The following is a 27,218-nucleotide window of genomic DNA, read 5'->3' on the forward strand; positions in this document are numbered from 1 at the left end:
TGCTAAAATACTGAATAACAGAACATATCTATGGGTATAGTTGAACAAACCATCTTAGGGAAAAAGGAATCTAGGTGAGCTCTGCTTTAAGGGAAAAAATATTAATATATGTTGTGCATCAATAAATATCATTATGAAAAAAAGAGGTTGTTTTGACTATGGCTGTGTAAAAATGTATGACCAATATATGACATTGAAACAATTATTTTGCTTGCAGTCTTGTGGCTTAGGGATTGTGGAAAAGGTCATCTGGGCAGTTTGCCTCTAATCCACATGGCATTTGCTGAGGTGGCTGGAGTTGGAGAATCCACCTCTAAGGTAGTTTCTTGATTTACAGATTCTGGAATTGGGATGCAAGTTGTGATGGTTGGAACAGTTGGGGGCTGGCCATGTACTATTCAGGCAGCTCTCTTTCTATGGGTCTCCATGTGTCGTAGCTTGAGCTTCCTTATAGCATGGAGGTCTCAGAGTAGTCTCACTCCTTACATTGTGGCTGGCTTCTCTCAGAGCAAGTTTTCATAGACTTAAGAGACAGAAGCTGCCTGATTCTCAAGGGCCAATCCTAGAAATTGGCGAAATTTCTACTGTATTCTATTGATTAAGCAAATTATTAGGCCTGTATAGATTCAAGGGGAAGAGAATTAAATTCTAATTCTTAATGTATGGTCATTTTTATTCTAGCACAGGAGTAAATATGTTATGAAAAGATTACTTTTTTAACAAAATAATTCATGACAATGTTTTTATATTCCAAAGACATCTAGAATGTAATGTCATTTAAAAGTGATTATTCACATATAACTTACTAGAAACATGTTTAATGCACAAAGGAAAGTACAAATGCACACGCCTGAGCTTTAGTCAGTAGCTAAAGCTTACGCAATTAAAACTAGCATTCCCATTTTGCAGAGCTGTTTAAAACCTGGCAATAACTGAGTATTTACTATTGCCAATCTGACTTCAACATCTAAAGGTCTTCCAAACATCTTCGCTGCCAGGAAATGACTGCCTCAGAATGAGATCCTGAATATCAAAAGGTTTACTCTAAGGTTTAATTTACCCAGGCCCATGTTGGGAATCTGAAAGGGACTGTTGTTTGTCACATTAATTATGTGCTTGTCAGGTGAAATTCCGTACTTGAGAATTTCCAAGACAAGCTAATGCTGTTGTTTCTCATACTGATTTTACTATTTCTTTGCAGAGGGGTCAACCCCCTGAAAATCTTTGAACGTTCAGTTCTTCTCAGGCTTTCGACATCTACATTTCTATGCCGGATGGCAGACCCCAGGGCTGGAGAGTACAGATGGACACTCAGCTCTGCCAAGGCAGATGGTCAACCGCAGAGGCCCAGATCTATCTGTATCGATATGTTTCTGAAGGGCCAGTTTTTATATCTCAGTCCACACTGGCTGGAGCTCACAGCACTCAGTGTGCTCATAATGGCTCTCGCTGCTTAAGCATCCTAGCAGCACAGCAACTAACCAAACAGAAACAGTCAGAGGAGCAAGTGGAGTTTATCTAGACTTGCAGGAGGGTAGTGAGAATCCACAACCAGACAGAGGCTCATCCTCGAGTGTCTGCTGAGGCCAGTGGTGTTTCAACATCAGCATGAATTCTGGCCTAAATTACAAAATAAACCCCTCATCCTTTCATACCATCCACCAAAGAGATCCGATGATGTTTCCACAGTTTTATGTGGACCCCTTTAGGTAGATTGGCTTTTAAATTGGTCCTAGTTAACCACCTCTGTTCTTCCCCTTAAGACACAGTATTCAAAATTCTCTCATATGCCTGTTTGCACGGTCTCTTTGGAATTATTAAAAGACAGTATTTAGTTACCCAAATAAAGAGATCATTGAATCTGGGAAAAGCCAAGTCTCTTGTTCAAGGTCCTACCATTTCTTGTAAAAAATAAGCTCTGGCAGGGAGGAGCTCTTCTGACTTCTGGCGCAACTCTCCCTTTCTATTTAGACCATATCAAACTACTGACAGTCCGCAGCTGCTAGCCACTCTCAAATGTGCACAGTGACTCGAACCATAAACCCTGGATCCTAAATCGTGTGATCTTAGGTCATAATTAGGGAGAATTGTGATGTGTAAATTTGTATTTCATCAAATCAGCTTATATTTGGAAAGAGTTAGGGCATGAAGGGGAGAGAAAAGGAATTCACTAAAATGGAAAACCTCTTCTCCCTTGGAAATAAAGGGAAAGCAAGAGAGATAAGTGATGATAAAGTTATCAAGAAACTCTCAAAGGCCCAACTTGATAATATTCGTAATAGATGAAGCCATTGGCCTTGAGGATGTAAAGAATTATTATATGTTACTAGGGAACACCTGTTATGGAATATTCATAAACAGAAGCACCTGGCAATATCCTATTTTCTGTGTCCCAGGCACCAAGGTGAGAGCATTATAAATATTATTGTATCATGCCCTCAAAACATGTAGGTATTATTATTAAATGAATCATTTTATTTAACCTTCACAATGACCCTGTGAAGTAGGTACTTGTATTACCCCCATTTCCAGAAAACGCAATTCGACTCAGATTGAATGATGTGCTCACATCACATAGTGATTAAGTGGCAGAGACACAAACCTAAGCTTTTCACCACTCCACAAAATTGCCCTTAATCACGATAGCCAATAAGCTTAGTAAAGGTAAAAATCTCGGGGTTAATATTGCCAATCCTGCCATTCACTAATTGGAATCTTGTGCCTCTTACAAAAAAATTCTGAGCCTGCTTTAACCACTGGAAAATAAAAGTAATTATTATCTATGCCATGGAGTTTCTGTGAAGATTAAATTAAATAATATTTAAATCTCATTAGAGCGCCCAACTCATAGCAGGTAGTAAATAAATATTAAACTACTAAAAAAAATTCAAAGTCTGAAGGCCTTTTTATAGCATTCTACTCCTAGAACATTATGATTAGATATTTAGAAGTTAAAACAAACATTTGTTTCATTCAAACAAATAAGTTGATAAACAATAAGTAGTTAGTAAAACAATAGTCTGCAGAAATGTTTTTAACAAAATAATTTGTTCAGGCAACTCTCAAAACCTAGGAACTGGTTATCTATGGCTTATGGATACTCCAAACAAGTCTTGTGTTCATGCTCACACACACACAGGAGGGAGAGAAGAGAACAAAAAGGAAATGCAATGAGAAGGTAATCTGTGCTTCGTCCCCAGGTTTACATAGCTTCGTACCCATGGTTAAGATGAAAAGTCAGTCCATCCAACTCTGAAATTCATGTTCCTTTTCCTATATCCTGCTATTTCCTGTACTAAAACATTGACTAAGAAAATCTTGCATTTAAGTGCAAGATTTTATGTCTTCATAGTCGCGCTAATTACAACTGATAAGCAGTAATCTTTCATATATTATACTAACACCCAGGACAGCAATAATTTTGAAATTATTTTAAAATATTGATAAAGGCATTATTTATTCTTATAAAATGCAAATTCCAAAGGCCACTCTTCTCGTAAATCTTGCATTAAAATAGCTGAACATGGCAATAGTGGTGACCTAGGTTTTAGGTCTGGCTCTGCAAATCAGCTAACTCTACCACCTAGTTACCTGCTCTGCAAAGGAGGCATTGAAAGGAAGTAAATCTTAAAGCCCCTTCGTCTCTAAGTCCCTATAAAATAAACAGAATTTAAACCCTACCTCCTTCCACTTTTTCTAGTTAACTCAGGAGTCTAGAAGTACTACACATTCTCATTATCCAAAAATATTGCCAGTGTTTTTCCATTAAAATCCAGGTGAAACAAAAATGACATTCAACAATTTATGGGAGTTAGTATTATATTATCTGGTGATTATGTTATTCCTTCCCTTTTTTTAATAAGTAGCATGTGCACAGTAATTTTCCTTGTCATGATTCTATGCCTTCTTCATAGTGCATTTTGCCAAAGAAACATTAGACATAAATGAACATTCTCAGGTATCCTAGCAACAGGATGTGATTAATAATACCTCTCAGAGCAGGGCAGATAAAATGCCTGAAAGTGAACGCAAACTCAGAATTGGCTAGTGAGAAATTGGTAGTGCGGTGGGGCAGGCTTGTTAAGATTCTATGACGGATTTTATTATACGAAGATGGAAGCAGGTAGAAGAGAGAATACATTTTAGGGATGGGAGACTGTATCTGAGCATGAAAATGCAGTACCTATATGTGTGTATATATACACACATGTATATATAGTGTGCACATGTACACACACACATATATAATTTCCTTTTCCTTAGAATCGACATGAGATATTGAGTTACATAATGATACAAATGCTCCCACTCATTATTGGTGAGACATCATCAAATTGCCATTTACATGCCTGTGGTTTGAAAAGATTAGAAACAATCTCCATGATTCGGAGACTACTTCCATACTGAAGTAGTGAAATGTACTATAAATTGACATATATTTAATGTTTCTCCATGGAACAATATCAACAACCTATAGCCTAAAATAGCTTTTAAAAATATCAAGACCCAGTTTACACAATAAATACTCATGAGATGTGGAATTTTAGTGTTCAATTAAATACATTTTTTCATATAAGAAAAGAAGCTTTACCCTGCAAATTCAATTTTTATGAGATTATCATCCATTTTTATTCTTCCCAGGTGGGGTGCTTCATCCTGGTTTAAACAGGAATAAGATGCAAACCATACTTTAATGTTTTGTTTTTAAACTACAATCTGTGATAAAATAAAGCATAGCTAGGGCAGAAAGTCTTCATTATTCTGAAAGCCTTTCTTTTATATTATCACCCACTTTTCTTTTTTTTTTTTTTTTTTTTTTTTGAGACAGAGTCTCACTCTGTTGCCCAGGCTAGAGTGAGTGCCGTGGCGTCAGCCTAGCTCACAGCAACCTCAAACTCCTGGGCTCAAGCGATCCTCCTGTCTCAGCCTCCCGAGTAGCTGGGACTACAGGCATGCACCACCATGCCCGGCTAATTTTTTCTATGTATATTTTTAGCTGTCCATATAATTTCTTTCTATTTTTAGTAGAGATGGGGTCTCGCTCTTGCTCAGGCTGGTCTCGAACTCCTGAGCTCAAACGATCCGCCCACCTCGGCCTCCCAGAGTGCTAGGATTACAGGCGTGAGCCACCGCGCCCGGCCACACCCACTTTTCTAATATAATAGTTTTCTAGGTTGTCAGTTGTAATATACATATCTGCTAAAAGCTCTATTCTTGGTTGCACTTTCACTGAATTTTAGCAGACCTAAAATTTACTTCATGTTCTCTAGCATTTTTTTTTTTTTTTTTGAGACAGAGTCTTACTCTGTTGCCCTGGCTAGAGTGCAGTGGCATCATCACAGCTCACTGCAACCTCAAACTCCTGGGGCTCAAGGGGTCCTCCTGCCTCAGCCTCCTGAGTAGCTGGGACTACAGGTGTGCACCACCATGCCTGGCTAATTTTTTTATTTTTTTAGAGACAGGGTGAGGCTGGTCTCGAACTCCTGGTCTCAAGCAATCTTCCTGTCTTGGCCTCCCAAAGTGCTAGGCTTACAGGCGTGAGCCACCGCACCTGGCTGTGTTCTCTAGCATTTTAGGATAAGTTGGAGCATTTGTATTCAAAGCACAGTGCTAGGCATCAGGAGACAGAAAGATTAGGACTCACCGCTTATTCTTAAGGAGGCTACAGCCCCATTAGGGAAACAAACCCACAACTAATTATGAACCAAGCACGGGAGTTAGTGTTATGGTGAAGGCATAAACAAAGGGCTACAGGAGCACAGAAGAAGGGTGCTTAATTCTGCAGGGCAGGGGGAGTTTGGGGAGCTGGCCCAAAGGAAAAGGCTTCAGAGAGGGCATCCAGCTGAGCTCTAAAAGATGAACAGGGTTTTGACACACAGGAACCACAATGGCAGGACATTCTAGGAAGCGGAATCCATGTGCATGGGGACTTGGGGTGGGAGGTGTAATTCCTGGCATACTGAGTAAGTATTCTCTGCAGTGCTTGAGTCATGGCAGCAGACAGTAGGTTGTGGCCAAATCATTCAGGGTCACAAATTTTGTATTAAGGAATGTGAATTTTAATATTTAGGACAGACTGGATTGCAAGGAGAGAAAAACCAATGAAACCAGTTAGGAGTCTATAGAAAATAGATAACCCAAGAACAGATATCAAGTTCTTGAACAAGAGTGATGACAGTGAGAAAGAAGAAGGTAGATCTGCTTGAAGGTGCTGACTCAGGAAAGGGGGGGTGGGGAAAAAAATATGAAACTATTGTTTTTAACTTGCACTGTTCACTTAATAATTTATCATGAATATTTCCCATATTATTTCATATCATTGTACAAGAAATAATGTATACATTATGAGGACATACTGTATCTAACAAGATATACTGTTAGACTCTTTGATTCTGTAAAATTAAATAAAAAAAAAGATATTAATAAAAAAAAAAGAAAAAAAAAAAGAAGGTAGATCTGAAAGGCCTTATAGGGGGAGAATGTAACAGACCGAGGGACAGATTAGATGCGGAGGCTGCGTGGAAGGGAGAAGCCAGTGGTTCTTAGGTTTCGTGTTTGGGTGCCTACGCAGACAGCACCAAGGATGAGCAGTTTTGTAGGGGAGTATCATGATTGAGGTTAAGGATATGTGTTGAAGTGCAGTAGACGATACAGGTAGAGATTTTCGGGAGGTTTAAAATCTAGGTAGATTTTGGAGCTTGGGATGTAGTCTCAGAATTATCTCTTTCTATGAAGGTGAACATTGAGAGAATTGGAGATAAGATACTTCATACAGAGCAAGATAAAGAGACTAAAAAAGAAACCCGGCTGGTGGTTTCCATTTAAGTAGTGCTATCTCTGTGCCCCCTTGATCAATATAATATTGTCTTATTTATCTAATTTTAATTTTTTAATTTGAAGTTTAGTGTATATATAAGTATATAAATCTAAGTAGATTGCTATAACAGCACTAACTTATAATAAAACTTACAAATAACATTTGTATCACACTCTGTACTTTACAAAGCCCTTTCCTATAACACAGGGGCTGAGAATTGTTTGAGGTCTTGGTGGAAAAACATTATCAGCTGTGCCTTCCAGCATCCCTTCTGAAACACTGGACCCCAATATTTCATATGGCTTTTATCCTTTTCTTGCTGGCCCTCCACATAGAATTATTTACTCCTCACAGCATTCCAGAGAAGCAGGTTCTGATCCTTACTTTACAGATGATAAACTTAGGGAGACTGATTGATTTCCCTGCAATTAGCATTACTGTCGGTATATTATATTGAGTAAATAATAAATTATCACAGACTTTTATAATATGTAAAATAATTTTCTCTAAATCTAGCACCTTAATACAACAATAAACTTTTATCATCTCACACTGTTTCTGTGGGGGACTCTGGAGTGGCCAACTGGATGGGTCTAGGTCTGAGTCTTCTATGAAGTTAGGGTCGAGATGTTGGCCAGAGCTGCAGTCATCTGAAGGCTTGACTGGGGCTGATGAATGGGATGCTCCTATGCCTGGCAAGGTGCTACTGGCTCTTGGCAAGAGGCCTTTGTTCCTCATTGGCTATTGACAGGAGCCTAATTTCCATACTGCATGGGCCTTTTCATATAGGGCTGCTTGAGTGCACTCATATTATATTACCTAGCTTTCCCTAGAAGGAGTGGTCCAAAAGAAAGCAGGATAGAAGCCACAACTTTTTTAAAGCTCAACCTCAGGAGTCACACTCCATCATTTCTGCAAAATCCTACTGGTTACACAAGTCACTCTAATTCAGTGGGGAGGGGACTGTGCAAAGACAGGAATATTAGGGGAAGGGGAGAGGAGAGTCATTGGAAACACCTTGATTACCACACCATATTATTAATATTTATCTCAAATTCATTCACTTTCAACTTTTAGGATTTATGACTCATTCTAATACAAGTCAAAGACTCTCCAAAGAGAAGTTTTTCTTTAAACATTTTATAAATCAGGGCTTGAATTCCATTTTTTTAAAAGTCATGAAAATGTTTGAGGCCTCTAGTATTTATAAGTATAAAAGCAAATAGTAAACAGTGGCTTGCCTAGTAGAAAACTTAAATGGGAAAGTACTCTATCATACTTGGTAATGAATGAGGCCTTTAAATGGACTATTCGTGTCATTTATCTGCTTGAATCATTGAACTAAATTGCATCAAACAAATCCTCTGGAAATCACCCAAATGATTATAGAATGTGTCATTAATCAAGGCGCCAGTTAACTGAATTTTACACCTTTGCCAACTTCGTGAGAAAAGATTGTACATTTTCCACCTTATATTTTAGGATTTTAAAAGACACGAAGGGCTGGTAGAAAAACTTGGATAAAGTTGACATGTAGCTTCCATGTGCTACCTAACTTCTCAGTAACTACTCCAGCCGTGGAACACTGATAGACGAGAAAGTGAGGGCTGCAAGGATGGTCCTCACCGACTCATCCCAAACCAAGGCTCTCGGGTCCACAGTGGTGCTTACACACCCTGTGGCTTAGGTGCGCAGTTTCTTACCTAAGTCGGTAAGCATGCTCACCTGTCCACAGCTCAGCAGAAACCTTGAGTCTGCCTCTGCTTAAGTGTTGCCCCGTCTCACTCATTTGGAGGCTGCCAGATTTGATGAATGAGAAGCCATATCCTCAACCTCATCATCTTCATCACCCACTTGCTTTCAGGCTTTCACAGTCTCTCTTGTGTCCTCTGTCACTCTCCACTAAAACTACTCTCTCACATTCTAGCAACAATTGCGTGAACTCAGCAGCAGCACAACGTGCTGTTGAAAACCCCCCATATTTCTAAAACTATATTTGTGGTACACAACTCTGCACTCTGTAGATCTCCCTGGATCTCAGTTGCTTCTGCCTTCTCACAGGCCGACATCACAAAACAACAGCTGTTGTTTGGCCTCCTTGGTTATTGTCCCCAGCCCAGTTCCCTGTGCTGTCTGCCTGTAGTCTCCATTCACGTCCTCAGCTTCTGCCATCTCCTCAAGACGGGCATTTCCTGCATCTGTAATTGCAACTGTGGCCTCTTGCAGGCACCAGGTGCCGAGAGCAGCACTTCAGATTCAGTAAATCTAGCACTGAACTCGTCATTCCTGCCCGGGCCTGTCACATGTTACTGTTTCCCCGAATGGCATCACTCTGCCCAAAGTCACCTAGGTAGCCATTCATCTCGACCTCTCCTCCTCCCTTGCAGCTCCCATTTTGTAACCTCTGGGCCCTATTATTTCTGCCTCCCCACTGTCTCTTGCATCCACTGCTTCCCTCCTCCCCATCCTCATGGTCACGACCCAGTCCATCCTTTCTTTACCTTGTGCCTACCCACCAGGACAATCTTCTTCCTACACACTGCTGATGGTGTTCAAGTTCCTTGAACGAGCACTAAATGTGACTCTTCATGCTCAAATCCCCGGTCCACTTAGCCCATCCTGTTCCCTTTGCCAAGAGCCAGTCCTTTCTGTATTTCAAGTTTCTCAAATCCCATTTATATCTCAAGGTCCAAATCAAATGCCACTTTCTCCATAACTTCATGAGCACCCCCTCCTTTCTTAAAATATCTGCTTCATCCTCTCATATCTTTAAACATCCTGCACCTTTTGAGGCACGTGTCATTTCACGTTATACTGTCTGTCCTTTCTATCTTCTCAAGTAGGTTGTAAGAGGACGTGGTCTTATTTTATTTAGCTGTTTTCCCCATAGTGCTATATATGGGGATTTGCACTTTGTAGGTTGATTGTTAAGCAAATGACTCTTACTAATGAGACTTTAAAAACTCGACAGCATATTGAATGCATATGTATTTATTTTTGACTTGCATAAATTGGTTTGAGAGCATTTGTCATGCCTGTCAACCGTGCCCAATCATCTCCACAAGTATATTGGCCAGGGCTGGAGTAGTGACTATGTTTGGAAATCACCATAAACTGGACTTTCATCTTATTTACATCAAATTTCTGTGGCCCGATGCTGCAACTTATCTGCCACTTCTCATTTCAGGGAGACTGGAGAAGAGAAGAGAACAAAAAGCAACTTCAGGTAAGATTTTGTCTACCTGGTTTTAGCTTTATTTCCTGCTTTTATTTCCACCTTTAAAACAATCTACCTGTAATGTATTATCCAAAAATTCACATCCAAAGTAATAGTTTATAATCCTTGAATTGATTGATATTAAATTGATTAAAATAAATTAATACATTTAGCTTTTTCATTTTCACATCAATTAATTATGCTCTTTTCACTCTAGCCTTCTTTTCAAAAGAAAGTGAGATGGAATGTTGTTTAATTTTTTCATGATTATCTGTTAAAAGGTAAATATTACTACACCAATTTTAAAATACAGACATTGTAATAGTTGACAACCAGTTTGTTTCTCCAAATGTTTATGAATCTCAATTATTTTTCTTAAAACCATTTATGTAATGGATGTTTTTTCAGGGCAGTGTTAACTATTTAACTGAGAAGATTCTTTACATTTTAGAGGAATTTTAAGAATGTTTCCATTTCTAAATTCTGTATGGATCCAGAAATGATGCTTTGGCAGAGCACCATTGCACATAGGAGGGGGTAATATTTGCTAATGAACACAAGAATAAGTTTTTACATTTTCATTACTTGGCTTTTGGCTTAGAGTTGTGAGATATGATAAATTTTCATTTACCAAGTAAATCTTTTCATAGGGCCAATCTTCCAGCTCACAATGCCTAGAAATTACCAATAATCACAGAGAATTCTAATTTGGTATATATCCCCATGTCCACCACCCTTCCCAAGTCCCCACCAACCCACTCTTCCTGTGGTACATGAGAGCTGCCACTGTGAAGGCACATTACTCCCAAACACTAGCTTCATTCAGATTCATTTTTGTCTTGTAACAAGGTATTATGTGTGTTTCTAGTCAGTGTAGTCAATAGAAGACAAAAATTATCTTAATCTAAAAATATGTAAACAACATTAGCTCCTGTATCTTTTCTCCTTCCTAACTTTAGCATTCATCTCAGACAAATGAGCAACTGTTAACTCTTATTATTTTCATTCTTTGTGGATCTTTTAAAGTCTTATCATGAACACACACACACATATACACATGAACACACGTGCATGCACACACACACACAAATGTGAAGGCAAGAAAGTATCCAGTCTCCTCCCATATGTAATTACCTCCGTTACTGTTCTTTGGGAGGAAATTATTTGTACTGTTTCTAAACTGCTACTGCTGTGATGCTATAGGCACTGGCTTCTCAGTTAAAGAAACTTTATAGTTTGGAAGAAAGCTAAATTGGCCAAATTGTTAAACTGTAGCCTCTTTAAGTTCCCACCATCTTCGTGACTTCTAAAATTCTGCGTGACCAAGGTGATAGCCAAGGTTAGAGACAGAGGCGGGACAAGAACTCAGACTCCTTCTCTCTCTGAACTTTGTAGCACCCCACCATCCTAACCTTTCTTTTCAAAACAAAGCACCAGTCACTTTAGCCCTGTGTTCAGTTACTTGCCTAATAAAACATTTTTCAACAATTGGAAAATCTTTTTAAGGCAACAGCATCTTTGGCAGGGGACACTAGTCACGAGGGTTATGACGAAGCTCCCTTCACTAATGGAGCTGATTTGCCTCTTCGGATTCCTGGCTTGTCAACGTGCCCAATTTCAACAAAAGTGAAATCAAGGGTAATTAATAGCTAGAGCCCAAGTTATTGGGGGAAGTTGGGGGGCTCCTAATCATCTCAAAGGACATAAATCATGCCCTCCAGAAATTTATATTTGTAAAAATAGCCTGAATTTTCAAGATTGGAACATAATGTTTACCATTATAGTCATAAAGTGAGTCTGTGATGTACACATAGTTAGATAAAGCATATATCCAGGATACCAAAAAGAACATTCCGTGCATCCCTGTTTCAGACTTCCTGCCTGGACTTCTTTGTCTCCTTTGTTGTTCAGTTTCCTCAGATTCTATGTCCTGCCTGCTCAATCGCTATATGCTCCACACCCTCCCTTTTACAGCTGGGTCCATCTCTCAGCTGAGGAAGAACAGTATCAGGTCCTAGACCCTTTCAATCTACCCTATCCTATTGCACAAATTGTGAGAAACCAAAGAATTCAGAAAAAAATACATCATAGACAGAAATATCCTCCATTAAAACAAGCATCCACCATGACCCTCATTTTTTGGTTGGTTAAAGTTGGTAATTCTTTGTTTAAAGAATCTTGCACTAAGATAAAAGTGACACAGAGGTAAGTTTTGGGATAGACAATAAGTTCCTGACACGGAAAACTGTCCAGGACCAGAAAGTATGTGATTATGTCAGTAAAGATGTACAAGGGTGGAGCATCCCCTTAAGGAATATTGGCAGGAGATTCATGAAGATTTTGGTTAAATCATTGCTACGGTTCTTTCTTATTTTGTGTCTATGGTTCTACTTACCATTATTACTTAATCTAAATGACTCCACTATGTGTGTATGGATCAACACAAGAAAAAAACTTAAACAGTTCACATTTCATTACATAACTGAGTAAATCATGATCCAAAGCTTAAGCTAATTTAGTTTGGACTGAGTTTCTCAGTAGAGCATCTAGCTGATGGGGCTATGACTGTGGAATAAAATTGTCTTGTAGTCTATTTTGTGACTTCTGTTTACCATCGGTCTACATTCTGATTGCAACCTTGGCCATAGTTTCATATATGATGCTATTTTTCATAAGCCAAGAATAACTCACAAGAGAGTATACATAACTTGGTATCATTCGTTGACATTATTGAAGAACACTTCAAAGCATATGCCCCTTGACACTAAGCTTGGAAACCCATGTCATATTCATGTAACATGGCCAGAAATATCAAAGCTAAATTTGACTATTTGACTTGGTGAACAGTATTAAAAATATATGGTGGTATGATAAATGGAAAAAATATCAGGAAGCAAGTACCTGATGTTATAAATTTTCTATCTGCCCTTGATTTTTTAATGACTCAATCTCTTCACCAGCAAAATAGGAAAAAATGATGCTATATTCAATAATTTTACATAAAAACTCTACTGTTTGAAGTACCTTTATTGTGTCAGAAGAAAGGCCACTTTTGAGGTCATGGAATTCTTGATATTAGAAAGCAACACAACATAAAATACAAAAAAGAATCCTTGTAAAGAAGAGTGCTTCATAAAGTATTATTCAGAAAAAGCTACATTAGAAGGCTCAGTAAGGTAAACTGTGGAACCACCATCTGCTAAATATATATTGTTTCAATTTTTCTAAGAAGAAAATCTAAATTCAGTTAAGTATTAAGTAAAGAATAGTCCTAAATGGACCAGAGAATAGAGTAATCACTAGAGATGGTAATGAGTATTCTAAAATGAAGTTGCATACTTTTCATTTATGACATTAGAGCATCCCTAAAATTAAAGATGGTTTGTTCATTTGCATAATTTGCAAAAAGTTACCCATAAAAAAGAACAATGATATTTTTTTCTCAACTCAAAAGTAAAATTTATTATTGGATATTTAGCAAATGCAGAATGGCTGCTTTGCCAGCTCAATCCCTTGCCTCTTACTTTTCAACTGGGCTTGTTGTTTCTTGGAAATGTTCTACAACAATAGCACCTTCATTTTAAAACTTTTTAACACACATTTAACTTCAGTCATTCAGGATAAAAAATTAGTTAAACAGATATAGAATAAAATCTTCCACATATGCATGAATAACATGTTCATTTTCTTGTATGTTATTTACTGAATGCAAATTTTCAAGTACATGTATATTTAGCATGATTTTTCTCTATGTTATTCTTATTTTTGTAGTGCTTTTTGCCATGTTTGTATATACCATCAAAAAAACTTAACAATAATCATGAGAAAGACCTAATTTGTCTTAGTTTTAATTATTAGTGACCATTAAATATATGAAGTTAGCAAGTAGAAGACACTATGACAGATACATTTAAGTAAAACTTTCATTCTTGAAAACCCATCATTTCTGGATGTCAGTATTCTATAATATTCTTCATGTTTCATTCTCACTTTGAGAATCATTATTCCAGATAGAAACAAGCTGGAAAATGCTTATCATTCTAACTTGTTCATAGCTTATAAAAGCTCTTTTTTTGACAGCATCTCATTTGACACCAGAGATGGAATCTGAGACATTTCTAAGTTGATACATTCAATTTGCTAAATGTTTTCATGGTGGGGGCCTTGTGCTTGATATTGGAAATGGAAAAGGTTTATAAGATTTTGGATAAATGTTCTCAATTTATTCACTTTCCACTGAGGGAAAAAGGCAAGTACACATGATTATAACACAGTGTGAAGAGTACCTTTTAGAAAATTATGTACAAGGTGTCATGAGGAGCTCAAGGAGGGCTTCCTGGAAGAGGTGAGACTTGAGTTGATCCTTGAAGAAAGATTTGGAGGAGTTTACCAGGTAGAAAAGCGGAACAGGATGGCAGTCCAGAGAGACAAAAGTGGGAAAAAGCATGGCCTATTGAGGGAAAGCCTAGTGGTTTAGTAAAACCGGAGCACAGTCATAAACAGACAAGAGGCAGGATATGTGGCCAGAAAAGTAGGCATGAGCCAGAATCAACATGGACAATCTGTGCCATTCCATGGAGTTTGGACTTTATGCAGCAAGTGCTAAAAACTGTTGAAGTACAGGAATTACAAGATCCATCTGCATTTTTTAAAAATCCTCCCAGAAGAAGTATGGAATGGAAGGGGAATTGACTGGAGCCATATCGTTTTATTAGATAATTATCTAGGAATAAAAAAAGAAGGTCTGAGGTGTCTCTACTAAGACAGTGACATTACAGAGGAAGCCAAGGAAATGGGATCCAGATACATTTACCAGGCCAAGTTGACTTGTCTGATTGGATATGGGCAGAAAGGGTGGATGACTCCTAGGTTTCCAGCCTAAGAGATGACTAAGCAGTGCAACCTGTGCAGGGAACACAGAAGTTCAGTGGAGAAAATAATAAATTGAGTCATACCTATGTTAACTATAATGTGGTATATGGGATATGGAGGCAGAATTGTCAAAAATATCAAATAAGCAGTGGATGACACGGGCAACACAGCCTGGAGCTTCAGAGAGAAAAGTGTCTGGGAAGCAGGTTTGCCTTTCAAGTCATCATGGGTCCCTGGCTAAGAGTTCAAGCCGTGGCTATGAATGAGCCTTCCCAAAAGGAGTCAGAGGTGTGCAAAGAGATGAGACGAGATGACGTTTTAGAAAATCCCCAACATTAACAAAGAACACGGTAAGAGAAACCAGAGACTGAGAGCCTAAGAAAGATCAGTCAAAGCCTCCCTATGAGAATCAGCAGCCTTCTCTGTCTCTGAATCCAAGAGAGGAAGGACAGTTAAGAGAAGGGACTGGTCGTGTCCAATGCCACATAGTGAGCAAATGAAATAAGCACTGAAAATGCCCATTGAATTGGGGGCGGGGGGAGGTGGCCACTCATCACCACAGAGCAGTTAGTTTCCAGGGTTCTGTAAGTGTGAAAACCTGATGACAATGGGTTGAGTGAGGGAGGACGGAACAGATGCAGAACTGTTCTTTCAAAGAGTGAGTGAAGAGAAAGAGAGCGAGGAGGAGGAATAGGAGGTGAGGAAGAGAGAGAAGGAAGAACTTGATTATTAAATCATTAAGTCAGGGAATTGATGTTTGTTGAGGGCCTGCTATTTATATTTCAGGCTCGGCACTCAGTGCCATCTCTTGGACCCTTAAATTGAACTTGTGAGGTTTCTTTATTGTCAACATTTTAAAAATTAGAAAACTGAGATGCAGAGAAGTTAAATAACTTGCCTCGGGTGCTGTCAATTAACTGGTGGGACCAGAAATGGAATCTAGGCAGGGGCTTGCAGGAGCCGACTTGAGCTATCAGGAAGGACATCTGGAGAAAACGGATCGTGCTCCTGTCTTCCCAACTCAGCATTCAGTGAAGTCATGCAGGTAGCTTAAAATTGGCCATGTTGGGAATACTTACACCATGGGAATTGGAAGACGCCACAGACCAGGGTTTGTTTGGTTTTAAGCATTGACCAGGGCACCCTGGATCTAGGTCTGTGTGACAGCAAAGCCCAGGCATTTCCCACTGGGTCAAGGTCACTTGGTTAGCAAACAGATAGCAGAGCTGAGACTTGAACCCAGGCCTGGGATCCACATGCAGCCTAACACAGGCCCCAAGGCTTTGATGGAAAAAGAAGTGAAATATTCTTTCCTCAGATCTTATGCTCAGCGGCCTAGGCTGGTATAAACAAAGTCTCATATTTTTCTATCCTCTACTTCTAAGCTACCAGCTTTCTGTCTTGGCCGGCCAGGCAATCCATCTCCAGTGTGTTTGCTTTTTTAAGCAGCTTTCCTGAAGAACTGGCTCTCTGTACTGTGTTAATGAATTCTATTTTTAAAAAATAACCAATTTTTTTCTGGGTTTATGGTTTCAGAACAATATTTATTGTTGAGTGAAATAAAGTCTCTTAGCGGCATTTTTTCCATCCACAAAATGGAAGGCTTACACTTGGGCTGTTCATTAAAAGAAGTCCAAAAGATTTTATTTTTAAGCAAACTTCCTTTTCCGGCCAGTTGAATTTATGATAGAGAATGAATAACAACACAGCTGTGCCACATTATTTTGAAAATACCTTAAATTTCATTGTATAACACTGCATTTAAAAGAATGTGCTAATGCAAACTAAACAAATCTGAGACGGTAAGTGGCTAATGAAAGAAAAATTGCCACACCACACCACGCAAAGTCCAGATATGAAAACATCTCCCTGGAATTCCCTCCACATGTTTAAAGTTTCATTTGGATTGCTACTATATAGTACACTGAAAAGGATTTATTTGCACACAGTTGAGACTTGGAACGTGGTTTCTTTAGGGGGAAGGGGAGAAATATTATATTTGGTTGCATCACAATAAATTTCACCTTAAAGAAGTGTGCCTGCTTGTATAACTAAAAAAGAGAAACTTTTATCTGTGTTGATTCTTGCATAACATATATGTGTTCCTTGCACCCACAAGAGGAAACGAAGAATATTTTCATAATTCATCTTTGCCAAAAATAACTTTCGGCTTTCATCTTCAATTAAATATTATGTTTAAGAAAACATCCACAAAGAATTCCCAATTAAAATGGAAACCAACTCAAATAAAAATGGACTTGCAGGAGCTAGATGATAAATCTCATTAAGGCAGCACAGGACCAAGCAGTTCTTGACAAAATTAGGCTCATGCTATTTTGAATTTATTGTGGAAGTTGCATCAAAGGGCATCGTATGTGTGTTTATCTGTGTATCAGTCAGTGTAATAATGACAGTAACTGTACTTTTATCTGCCATGACCTGGGAGTAAAGTAGTCTAGGTAAATGCATATTTTGATTAGTTAAAAGTGCCATTTACATAAACAAAGTATTACAAATGCACACAAAAATAGAATATCAGTGATCCTTGGGCTTTCTCATGAAAGGAGTCTTCGGTCATACCTGATTTTCCCACAGGGGCAAAAATGAGGTTGTGTTTCTAACCAAGGAACAGATGCCTAACTTTTTTAAATAGAAATGACCACAAACAGTTTAATCAACTGTAAATGATATGCTTGTATACTGCGCAACTTAAAACCTTCTCAAGTGAGCGTACGTCATTTGAGCTGCACCATAGAGTAATCAGTCATATAAATTGTCCTATTATTTGACTGCAAATCCCCAGATAAGACGATCAGCAGAACCAAAGAGAAGTCTAAGGAAACATGAAACACCTGTAGTCCGCTCACCCCAGGAGCGAGGTTATGACTTGAGTGTTAGTTGAATAGACTCTGAAAGGGACCAAGCCTCAGTGGGAGAAGTAGAGAGAGGGACAAGGAGAGGTACCTGTCATGGGGACACCAGAACCAGGGGTTCTTTCAGAAGCAGTTGAGTAATCTGGTTAACTAATTCACACCGAGGGGCTAATGGACGGCCATGATGTCCCACATTATTGATTGTAGATAGCATATCTAAATTTTCTTAGCAGTGATCATCAGTATCGTGGTTTCCATTTGGACCATTTATAGGAGGGGATGATCCTGTCCATGGCCCATGGCTTTGTTTGAACCCCTGTCTGTTGTTCGAGTCCTCACAGATGTCTGCTCTTGCTTACCTCCAGTTGGTTCTGTATCTTCACTGTAGCCTAGTTACTAGCGTGACTGTAAATCTCTAATATTTCTCACTGTAAAGAAACAGTCTGTATTTCTCACCCAGATACGGTCCTTTCCTCTTCCAGAATATCCCTGAAATGCAATTTTACTCAAGCCTTCTCTGAAAACATACACCTTTCTTTTTCACTGATATCCACAGAGAGAAACAAAACACTATATTCAAAACCTGACTATTTAATGCACTTTTATCTTGTTTTCTTTGGCCATTTTTCTACCTAATCGGCTGGCTTTCTTACCATTTTAAAAAGTTCATCCCAGGACATATAGATAAGCAAATATGAACCATTAAGTTTAATATTTTTCATTAACCATTTCTTGGTATACCTAGAAATGCACTGAATCTTACAGGACTAATATAGTTAATTTTCCCCATAAGGTTATTTTTAAATTCTTTAATTTATTTTTTTAATTTGTGGTAAAATACACATAACATAAAACCTACTATCTTAACCATCTTTCTGAGCTAACAGTGTTCAATGGCATTAAGTACATTCACATTGTTGTGCAACCATCACCACCACCCATTCACAGAACCCTTTTCATCTTGCAGTGCTGAAACTCTGTATTCCTTAAATGATAACTCCTCATCCTTCCCCCAGCCCCTGGAAAGCACCATTCTACTTTCTGTCTCTATAAGCTTGCCTACTCTGGGCACTTTATAGAAGTGGAATCATATAATATGTGTGTTTTTGTGAATGGCCAATTTCAAAATATCCTCAAAGATTATCCGTGTTGTATCTAATAATATGTGTCAGAGTTTTCTTCATTTTTAAGGCTGACTTGATTGTATGTATATACATTTTATTTATCCATTCGTCCATCAATGGATGGGCTGCTTCCACTTTTTGGCTACTGTGAATACTGCTAGTATGAAGACAGGTATACAAATATACCTCTTCAAGACTCTGCTTTTAATATTTTTGGTATAAATGCAGAAGTAGAATTGCTTGCTGGATCATATGGTTATCCTGTAGGGTTTCAATTTAGGTGGAAAGAATGATTAAATTTATAGTACTCTCAAGATTTCATAATTATTTATTTGTTGTTGTTGCTTTTACTCCTTCTTGCTTTCTTCTAGATCAGCAATATCCAGTAGAAATGAAATTCAAGCCATGCATGTAAACTTAATTTTTTGAGTAGCTGTGTTTCAAAAAGTAAAATGAAATAGGTGAAGCTAATTTAACAATATATTATTTAAAACGGTATATTAAAAATTATCATTGCAGAATGCAATCAATATAAGAAATTATTCATGAGCTGCTAGAAGTGATGCACATGCTGAACATGTGTACTACAATAAAAAATAGTAAATTACATTATGCAATAGTTAAAAAGCAATGTAATGTACCAAAACAATAAAGTTATGTGTAATGGAAAATCATTTACACTGTTTTAGATTTTAAACTAAAGTGTTAATTAATTAAAATGAAAAATTCTGTTCATAAGTTGTGCCAGTCACATATCAAGATCTCAGTAGCCATGTGTGGCTAGCAGCTCCCATAGTGGAATTTCTATTGGGTGGCACTGCTCTAGGCTGTGATCTCTCTGAGGACGGGGACTTGGGTCTTGGTTACCATCACAGCCTCATCACCTGCCACATAGTAAGTATTCAATGTACTGACTAGTATCTGTTGAATGATCAGCTGAGTTTGTTTACAAAGCATTTATTGAATGCTCACTGTTTTCCAGGCACTGTCAAGGTACTGGGGCCTTGCTGAGTGAACCTATATAAGCAACATGCCCAGTCCTGGCACACCTTCTCCAAGACCAAGATGGTTGCAGGTTTTATTAGCTTGATTTCTGAGCTAGGATTTGAATGAAATGAAAAAATGCAATGAAAACAAAGGAGTCGCTTATGTGGTTCTCTGCTTTATCCCTGGTGCTGCCCACGGGGCCTGGAAGAAGCAGATCCTTAGTAAACATTTTCTTTGGCAAATGGAGGAAAAAATAGCTTTATTAAATCATCAAGCATAAAAAAATGGCCCTGTGGGTTTCCTAAGGAAAGAAATCCCTAGGAATGGTGGAAGGGGATTTCGAAGGTAGGACAAAAGAAAACCAGAGAAACGAGAACAGACATGAGGATGGTGTGAATACTCTAAACCTGTGGTCCCCAACCCCCAGGCCATGGGTCAGTAGGAACTGGGCCGCACAGCAGGAGGTGAGTGGTAGGTAAGCAAAGCTCCATCTGTATTTACAGCCACCGTTCCCCATCGCTCACGTCACTGTGTAAGCTCTGCCTCCTGTCAGATCAGTGGGGGCATTAGATTCTCACAGGAGCCCAAACCCTACTGTAAACTACATGTGCCAGGGATCTAAGTTGCTGCTCCTCATGAGAATCTAATGCTTGATGATCTGAGGTGGAGCTGAGGCAGTGATGCTAGTGCTGGGGAGCGGCTGCAAATACAGCTTATCATTAGCAGAGAGGTTTCACTGCACAATGAATGTAATGAGCTTGAATCATCCCAAAACCATCCCCCCATCCCCCACCACTCCAGTCCGTCTAAAAATTGTCTTCTGTGAAACTGGTCCCTGGTGCCAAAAAGGTTGGGGAACACAGCTCTAAACAGTGTCCCAATTACCCTGATTTGATCACTATATGTTATATGCTTGTATCAAAATATAACATGTACTCCAGGAATATGTACAATTATTATGTATCAATAAAAAATTTTAAAAAAAGAGATACAAAGGATTATCTCTAACCAAACTCGGGGCCACAGCACTTCCTTACCCATAAATTAAAGTACACACTTTAAATAATTCTGCATATATATTCTGCATTCTAAATCAGTTTGGAAGAGAAGTTATTCATTCATTTATTGAAGAACGATTAATAGAATGTTTATTATTTACTACTATGAGTCAAGAGCAAAGCACTAAAGTTATATGTGTAATGAAGAGAAATCTCAAATATATATGTTAGTATATGCATTTAAAAATTCTTTGATTGTTTAGAGGAAGTGAAGGGTGGGATGGTATTTTCTGAATTTTTCCTTCAGATCCATGATTGATGCATTTTGATTGCCCTGGAGTGAGTCTATTGGCCTGAAGAGATAACGAATATTACCTTTTCAGCAGCAGTGCAACATTTAAAACAAAGAACAAAAATCACTGCATTTCTTTGATGGTTCTTTCTTTATTACACTCCTTGTTTTGCTGTATTCTGCTATTGTTAAAAATATGTATGTATGTAAATAGAAAGAAAGAATATTATCTGCCTGCAGAATTCCTCTCCTACCTACCTATGTGCTGCTGGGAATGGGAGTCTAGGTTCAGAAATAATTTGGAAGGTTGGACTGAAAAGAAATTGCAGGATATCATTAGCATTTGTCTCACAACTTTAACACAATTCTTTGTTGCATCTCTTTTAATTGCAGTCAAGCACATTTTTCATTAACTATTTGCCATTAATATAGGGGTCTCTAAATTCTAGGAGATAAAGGATATTTATGTCAAGGAATGTTCGATTCCTTTTTCCATTGCAAAGTGAGCCTAACAAATGTTCATGCGCCTTCTCAGTGTTTACTGTCATCAGACCCTCTCCGCAGCAGTAACAGTAGTAGTCTTTGTGTGCCAGTGGAACAGCTGTGGGTTGACTTCCTGGGAATTATAAGGGCATTTGTAAAAAATCAAGCTATAGCATTGAAAGTATCCTTTATCAACATGTTTGTAGAAGCAGTGCTACAAAGTTTAAAAAATTCCTCATATTCAAAACTATATAACTCATATTTAATTCATATGTAACTGTGGTTGTTTTTATTTTAAAATATTAATTAAATGACAACGTCAAAAATCATGTCAATAATTTAGCTAAAATAATTGTTGGCCTAAAATACCCAACACATAAAGGGTTATGACTATATAATTTGTTATGATGTTTTTGATTACTGAAGATATTAGAAAGTTATCATCTTCTTTATTTATAACCCAATGCAAATATATAGAATATTTTTAAAAGGTAAGTGTTAAACTTACTCTTAGAATTTAATTTACATGCTTAGTGTTTATCCAGAAGACAAGAAAAAATATTTTTCCTCCTCTACATAAAGAACAGAATCAAAAGAGAGAGAGTCAATTTTCTTAACTCGATAGCAGAAGCCTTTAAATAACAACTTCCCAACACATGTGGATTAGATTTTGATTTCACATTAAAGTACGTACCAGTAATGTCCTATTTTTGGTATTCTAATTATAGTTGCAATGTTTGAATTTCGCTGAACTTCTCAGGAAGCATTTAACATACATGCTTTGCAGCAATGTTTTATTGTCTGAATAGCTTGAGAGTTGGCAGTAACCAAAGTCTTTGAGAGATTGTAAAAATAAAATAATTAAAAACCAAATAACCTGAAAGATGGGTTTAATTATCTCTTATTTTTAAATAATGTATAATGATTAGGGACAGAAATAGATAATGCAAACAGATGCCTCAGATCAGCTTGCGTTGTTTAACTTTTCTAAGACCACGAGTTGTGTCCAGTATAAACACAATGGGATCTAGTACAGTGTAAGTTAGGCATCATACTCTTTCTACTAGTAAATTATCAAATTTACAATTGTCACTCATGAGAAAATGTCAAAGGAATATCTTTGTTCTGGGTGAAAAGTAAAATATTTGCATATAAGATGGTAGTTTTGATGGACCACTCAGTTCATACTGCTGATAGAAATATGAATACCAATCCTAAGAACTGAATAATCTAGATATTTTTTAACCATTTGATTTCAGAACTTATATAAGTCATATACTACAGGACACAATAATCAGTGCTTGTTGATGAAGGACCTATCTAAAGAGCAGAGAACAGATGTGTTCCCTGGTACACTTAAAATCTACTGAAAGGGTAGATCCAATGTTAAGTGTTCTTACCACAATAAGACAAAATTTACAAAGTAATAGTCAAGGTCTATCTAGCAGGAGGGATTAACTAGTTGCAGGTATAAGTACACTAAAAAGGTGAGCAAAATGTCAAAATTGATCATGGTCCAGTCCTTTGTCCCCAGGCACTTACAGATTTAGAATATACTGGTCTCACTGAGTAGGTGGGGAGTTTTGAGACCACTTGTTTTCCTCTAAAGTAGGGGAAATGTGACCCTAAGAAATGAAGCTTTTCAACTTTTCTTTATGTTTAAAAAATTTTATATCCTAGCACTCTGGGAGGCCGAGGCGGGTGGATTGCCCGAGGTCAGGAGTTCGAGACCAGCCTGAGCAAGAGCGAGACCCCGTCTCTACTAAAAAAAAAATAGAAAGAAATTATATGGACAACTAAAATATATATATACAAAAAATTAGCCGGGCATGGTGGCGCATGCCTGTAGTCCCAGCTACTCGGGAGGCTGAGGCAGGAGGATCGCTTGAGCCCAGGAGTTTGAGGTTGCTGTGAGCTAGGCTGACGCCACGGCACTCACTCTAGCCCGGGCAACAAAGCGAGACTCTGTCTCAAAAAAAAAAAATAAATAAAAAAAAATAAAAAATTTTATAGTAAAATGTTGGAAAACCAAAAAATAAAAATAAAAACCCACACAGCAGATATGCCTCTGTTTTTCCTTCTGTAGAAACCCTATAATATAATTCTAGATTATGGTCTATAACTCTAGGTTACATGATATTCCCAGAGATACTAGCTGGATAGGGCCATCGGTTTGTATATTCCAGACAGTTTAGGTGAGCAGAAGAGGCAAGAGGGATTTCTTTCTTTCCTGTCCATCTTTTCTTTCCTGAAACTGGAGACAAAGGAGAGATGGAAGTCCAGTAATCCTCAGCTTTGGGGACATACTTACAAAGCAGAAATTCTACTTCTTCTATGTCCCATCAGATGAGCTGGCACTATGTGTTCTTTTTTCACCAACTTGAATCATCCAGTGTCTGTATTCAGTCTGCATTCTGAATATCGTATACACTGTTACACTGCTAAAACGTATGTGTGCTTTTGAATTTAGCACATGGATATAGATATATAATATATAACATTTTTTTCTTTTTTTTTTATTTCAGCTTATTATGGGGGTACAAAAGTTCAGGTTACATATATTGCCCATGTCCCACCCATACCCCCAAGTCAGAACTTCAAGCATGTCCATTGAGGTATCATTGACAAATAATATTAGATGTACAACTTGATGTTTTGATATATGCACACATTGTGAAATATCACCATTAACAAGCTAATTAGAATATTCATCACCTTATATAATTACTTTTTGCATGTGTGTGCATATTGTGAGAACACTTAAGATCTACCCTCTCAGCAAAGTTCAAGCATACAGTACAGTATTGTTGACAACAGTCACCATGCTGTACATTAGAGCTCCAGAACTTATTCATCTTGCATAACTATTTCTTTCTTTCTTTTTTTCTTTTTTTCTGCACTGCAGGTGCATTGCATAACTATTTCTATGGGTTTGACTATTCTAGATTCTACATATAAGGGAGATCATATAGTATTTGTCTTTCTACATCTGGCTTATTTCATTGAACATAATGTCCTCCATGTCCACCTATATGTTACAAATGGCAGGATAAGGCTGAATAATGCTCCATTGTTTATGTGTGCACATATGTGTATATGTATTTTATATATATGTGTGTATATGTTATGTGTATATATATCTTACATATATATATACACACACACACATATATATAATCACATTTTGTTTATCCATTCATCTGTTGATAGACATTTAGGTCATTTCCATATATTGGCTATTTTGAATAGTGCCGAAATTATATAAGGAATGCATACAACTCAAAAGCAAAACAGCAAATAACCCAGTTTAAAAATGGGCAAAGAACCTGAATAGACATTTCCCAAAAGAATGCATACAAATGGCCAAGAGACATAGTAAGAGGTACTCAGCATCACTAATAATCAGGCAAATGCAGATCAAAACCACAATGAGTTATTACCTCACACTTACTAGAATGGCTATTACCTCACAGGCATTGGTGAGGATATAGGGAAAAGGGAACCCTTGTATACTGTTGGGGTGGAACTGTGAATTGCCACAGCCATTATGGAAAGCAGTATGGAGGCTCCTCAAAAAATTAAAAATAGAACTGCAAGGCCGGGCGCGGTGGCTCACGCCTGTAATCCTAGCACTCTGGGAGGCCGAGGCGGGTGGATCGCTCGAGGTCAGGAGTTCGAGACCAGCCTGAGCAAGAGTGAGACCCCGTCTCTACTAAAAATAGAAAGAAATTATATGGACAACTAAAATATACATATACAAAAAATTAGCCGGGCATGGTGGCGCATGCCTGTAGTCCCAGCTACTTGGGAGGCTGAGGCAGTAGGATCGCTTAAGCCGAGGAGTCTGAGGTTGCTGTGAGCTAAGCTGACGCCACGGCACTCACTCTAGCCTGGGCAACAAAGTGAGACTCTGTCTCAACAAAAAAAAAAAAAAAAAAAAAAAAAATAGAACTGCTTTATGATCCAGCAATTCCATTTCTGGTTATATGTCCAAAAGAATTGAAATGAGTATCTCAAGGAGATTTTTTAAACTCTTTAACTAGTTTTTTTCTAATATTAACCTGCTTTAGTAAGCTCATATTTTTCTATTTTCAGTTGGCCATTATCCCATTAGAAGAGATAAAATTATAATTGTACAGAGATTTTTAAAAAAAAGAAGAAAGGATAAAATTTAATTCTGGGGAGTTCTACATGGGATACCACTTTAGCTACAGTGGTAGAGGAAGACCTCTCTGAGGAAGTGGCATTTGAACTGAATCCTGAATGATGTGAGGCAATCAGCCACGAGCAAGGCCAAAGGCAGGACAAGCTCGGTGGGTTGAAGGAAGAAGAAAGTCAGTGTGGCTGGAACATGGTGAACAAGTGTGAGTATAAAGGCAGCATCCGGCATATGTGGGCCTTGTAGACTGTGGTAAAGAGTTTGGATTTTATGATAATTGCAATGGAAAAATCACTGAAGAATTTAAAACAAGGGAATGAGATTATTTTTCAAGCACTCTGACTTGGGAGGAATTCTAGGGAAAAAAAAATAGGGAGACCATTAAGAAAGCTGTTAAAGTAAACCAAGAGAAAAATGAACTGGCCTAAACCAGGGTGGTTTCAGTAGAAATAATGAGATGCTATCAGATTTAGGAAGGATTTTGAAGTAGCCCTAACAGCACATGCCAATAGATTGGATGTGGAGGGATAAGTGAAGAGAGAGAGAAAGGATGACTCCAGGTTTTTGATGTAAGCAAGATGGCAAATAAAACTATTAGCTGAGATATAGCAGAAGACACTTGGGGGATGAAGAAAAAAGGAGATTTCTAGTTTGTATATCTTAAATTTGAAATGGCTGTTACCTACCAAAGCAAAGATGCTTCTTGGCTATCTATCGTAATTATCTAGGTGAGAAGCAGGGAAGTATCAGTGGGGATGGGGAAGTCGGGTGGATTTGAGAAATGTGTGCAGAAAGAAGAAACAGGACTTGGTTATTGACGGCACATGAGCAGCAGGGGAATGAAAGCAAGAGGAATTCCAAGGCCCCTGATTTGAGGACTGAGTGGTGCCTTCCCTGAGAGGCCGCACTGGAGCCGGAGCATGTTTGGAAGGGAAGGGAACTTGATATTTAGGTAAGCTCTGTTTCGGTGCTCATAGAAATCCTAATGCCATGTGCTCTGAGCACATTCTTGAGGCTGGAGCTCAAGCGAGAGATACAGTTTAGAAATTTAGGAGTCACTGGTGTTAACATCATCCTCATCAAAGCCAACAAAATGAATGAGATTACCCAGAAAATGCTTGTAGCACAGAAGCAAAAAGATACTTTGTTTCAGATCAAAAGAAAAAGCTTGATGTGGATCATGCTGATGAGCAAAGCGATCCTGGAAAATGCTGAGAAGGGAAGGACTGACTCAAATGCCCTTCCAGATCAGGTGCATTGTTTTATCAGGCATAGCTCCTCTTAGCCAGAGCCTGCAACTAGGTGGAATTGGACATGAGTGCAAGTCTCCCATCCAAAGAGCAAAACCCACAGCCACGGAGCAGGCTAAGAAAGAACTCAGAAATTGAGACGTTGA

At 38.1% G+C, this 27,218-nt stretch overlaps 1 protein-coding gene across 1 annotated transcript in view; it reads left to right on the forward strand.

Annotated features, from left to right (window-relative positions):
* Positions 1-27,218, forward strand: part of CHST9 (carbohydrate sulfotransferase 9) — a 201,690-nt gene that overhangs the window by 69,329 nt on the left and 105,143 nt on the right. Inside the window, exon 2 of the mRNA XM_069468155.1 lies at positions 10,005-10,043. Coding sequence (XP_069324256.1) covers positions 10,005-10,043 — 39 coding nt within the window. The remainder of the gene's footprint in view (positions 1-10,004; positions 10,044-27,218) is intronic.

This window comes from Eulemur rufifrons, chromosome 5 (genome assembly GCF_041146395.1).
Source record: "Eulemur rufifrons isolate Redbay chromosome 5, OSU_ERuf_1, whole genome shotgun sequence".
Classification (NCBI taxonomy): Eukaryota; Metazoa; Chordata; class Mammalia; order Primates; family Lemuridae; genus Eulemur; species Eulemur rufifrons.